At 35.5% G+C, this 3,557-nt stretch overlaps 1 protein-coding gene across 1 annotated transcript; it reads right to left on the bottom strand.

Annotated features, from left to right (window-relative positions):
* Positions 1-1,307: 1,307 nt before the first annotated feature.
* LOC136971417 (uncharacterized) lies at positions 1,308-2,693 on the bottom strand. Its single transcript, XM_067265879.1, has one exon. It carries the CDS (start codon positions 2,691-2,693, stop codon positions 1,563-1,565), a length of 1,131 nt encoding a protein of 376 aa, XP_067121980.1. The 3' UTR covers positions 1,308-1,562.
* Positions 2,694-3,557: the final 864 nt, after the last annotated feature.

A 3,557-nucleotide genomic window follows, 5' to 3' on the forward strand; every position in this document is an offset into this window, starting at 1 on the left:
GTTGTGCGAGGTGCTCGTTAAGCGATGTTTCACTGTATTTAGCAGATTGCTGTTTATTGGTATTTAAAAAGACATCTAGACATAATGCATTGTGGTCAGATTTGAAACCCCGAGCGTGACTGGTAGATACCGGATAATTATAGGTGAAAGCAAGATCAAGAAAGTTACTAATACGAGATGGGAAAAGGAAAATTCTTGTTTAAATTGAAAAAAAATAAAATAAAATATTTCATTAAGAAAAAATTGTTCAGTCGGATAAAGGGAAGAATAGTATGGGCCATTAGAGTTCCAGATATGTGGAGATTTCAATATGCCTAACAAGATAATTTTTATATTTTGGGAATGAATAAGAGAAATGACATATCTACGTAAAATTTTAAAAATGGAATCTCTTTTGTTATGGGGGACGTAGATCGAAATGATTATTAGATTATAAACAGAAAGTTTGACGGCAAGCATAGAATCGAGATATTCGAACACAACAGGTTTGAGCGAGAGGGGAAATCAAAAGGATTCCACCATCCCGTTGAATATTACGAGATAACGTAATATGTGAATAACCTAAATTAGTAATAAAATTCAACACAGCAACAGAATTTGGTGAAAGCCAACTTTCTGTTCGTATAAATAAATCATAAAAATCATTTAGAATCGAAGCAAGGAACATGCATTTATTATTAATGAACCTTACGTTTCGGATAAAAATTTTAAGATTTTTTGATGTAGACAAGATGGGAAGTAGAGAGGTGTTATGAATAATGACGAAGAAAATAAGTAATTACCAATAATATATAACCTTATATAACCTAACAATAGATAAATCAAAATATTATATTCGTCACTACATTGTGTCTGTGTAAGCGAAGAAATATAAAACACGGTTTCATTAGAATAAAAATATTATAAATTATTTGTCACGTTAACATCCCCGAATAGTTAGGTTATTATATATTAAATCTTTTTTACCCATTTTTGAGACTTTTTTCATTGATTTTTTTAAATATCCCACAACATTTTTTACCACAAAACATCGATATTATTTCTGAACGGTGGGCGATGTAAAAGCATTACAAAAAACCTCCACATTTTACATCTCCCAAATGCACTCTTTATCCGAAAACATTAAAAGCGAGCAGACCATAATTTTCCCAAAACAAGAATTTAATTTCTCAAAAAAACAACAATAAAAAAAACCAGCATGACCAGGAGCATGTGTAGCAAAAATGTTATACCACAGGTGCACTTTGCGTTTTCATTCTTTATTCTTTTTGAATTTGTGCAAGGTCTTGAAAGACTGTCGGCTCTCGATACATTTCTAGAAGCAATCTGAGCTCCTCCATTTCTTCCTGGAATTCCTCCTGCACATCACACACTGATGAAAATGCAAAGTCAATGAAGTAGATCCTCTCTTTGTCCTTCCGGTCTAATATAATGTTCTCTTTCCTAATGTCACCGTGTAAAATCCCTCTCTCGTGGATCTGTCGCACAACAGCAAAAATTGCTCTTTTGATCTTCCGTTGGCTGTCGTGTCCATAGTGGGTCGGCGTCTAATTCATCCATTATCAGAGAATACCTTGTACTGTACAATCTAAATAAGCCTCAAAGTGCAATCGAGGCAAGACCCTGCCTTGCAAGTCTTTCAATGCTTCATAAATTGCTATTTCGTTTTGCAGTTCAGCGGTGATTTCTTTCCTCTTCATTTTTGTTTTGTATTTAAGCTTCCCGATCGTTTTAGCTGCAAATGAGCAACTATTTCGGACAACAAGCCGCAAGACACAGCCACTCCTTCCTTTTCCCACGATGCCGTCTATGACGTAATCACCGTATGTGACCCGCTTCTTTGGACTACTTCCACTATTTCCAGAATTTCCATTCTTGGAGTTTTCATTCCCTTTTAATCGCTTCGTTCCATCTCCTTTCTTAAAGGATGCTCTTGTTTGGCGCTGTCCAGCCTTTCTTTTGTCTATCTGTACGGGTGACACATTGGTACTATTGTTCTTGTCCTTCATTTTAACGATGGGAGTTCCGACTGCCAACCCAAGAAACTTAAACACCCGTTCCAAAACATTATCTTCACTGTATCTCACAGCTCTCGATACTTTCAATGTAGGACGACCTTTTTCAGGATGTTCCAGAATGGCGAAGTACGTATGGCAGTATGTGGTCAATATCCCAAAAGCCTTCTGATTGTTCAAAGACAACATATATGCCGCAAGTTGCTTCATAGCACGCTTGAAATTACAAGTGTCATCAGCCACCGCTGTTTTCGGAATATAGCCTAGTACGCAGGCAGGATTTTTGATGCGGTCGCTTGGATTAGCACAGGTTTTTAGTGCTTGCTTTAATGCTTTTGAACTCGATTTGTTGTAATCCAATTCCATGAAGTAGTCTCGCGGCTTACACTCCATTATGAGACAGATTTCTCCTTCAGAATTGAGCAGACAGAAATCGGCCTGGAAACCTTGTGTGCCGGATATACACATTTCCCTCTCTACTTTGAAGGTGGTGGTGCCAGCGTTGAAGACAGTCCTCAAAAGTCGTAAAACGTTATGTGAAACAGCCTCTTTTACCGAGCCTTCATTTGTGAACTCTGGATCTTTTAACCCCGGAAAAAACGTCTTCTCGGATTTGTTAAAGGTTCCGTTCTGCAGTTGAAACTGTGTAGAATTTTTTTCGAAAGTCAGAGTAGGCATCTTTTTTTTTTTTTTTTTTTTGATATTTTGTATGTATTCAGTGTCGTCATAGAAGACCTATTGTTCATAGATACACGTTCGATTGGTAACGGTTTTGTAAACAGAATGGATGCCTGGATCATTTATACTCTGGTAAATGTAAATAAACCGTAACTGGTTCCCTGAAAAATGAAATGCACATTTAAAAAAAAACATGATTTAATTTCCGGCTTGAGTTATTTCATAATGTATTTAGAGTGAAGTTATAATCATTTGGTTTTTGTCCAATTATTTTAATTAATTTTGTTAATAGCTATTTTTAATTTTCTATAAATTTTAAGAACTTATCAGTCCATAGTTTCCAATTAGAAAGCTCACTGAAGTTTTATTAAACCAAATCTCAGCGAATTGGTTTAATAAAAGAGGTTGCTTTTATCCGAGAATACTTTGCCTATTTTCACATTTTACTACGAAATTACCTCTAAAGGTGACAGAAATACAGATAGGTAATGCTGTTCTAGACAAAACAAACAATGAAATAATTTATGTGGCCAAGTCAAATTTTTGTAGCCCAAATAGTATACAATGCGCCAAATGATTTTTTTACGCCGAACTAAAACTAGAGTGGCCATTTTGGCAATCAAATCTGGCAACGTTGCTTAGCATTCAAATGGTAAGAATCGGAAGCAAATATGAAAATCTGGCTGTTTATCTAATGCTACATTGTAAAGCGGCTAATCGTTTGACCAGCCGTATTATGAACCGTGAAATGTCATTCAATCCAGCAAGATTTGGTTTAGCCTCTTTGTAAAGTAACTAAACGTTAATTATAGCTTTGTATAATTTAACCACTAAATTTTAGTAATTAAAGATCGAAAGAGTAAG

The sequence above is a fragment of the Centruroides vittatus genome, unplaced genomic scaffold, assembly GCF_030686945.1.
Source record: "Centruroides vittatus isolate TY-2023 unplaced genomic scaffold, ASM3068694v2 contig_250, whole genome shotgun sequence".
Classification (NCBI taxonomy): Eukaryota; Metazoa; Arthropoda; class Arachnida; order Scorpiones; family Buthidae; genus Centruroides; species Centruroides vittatus.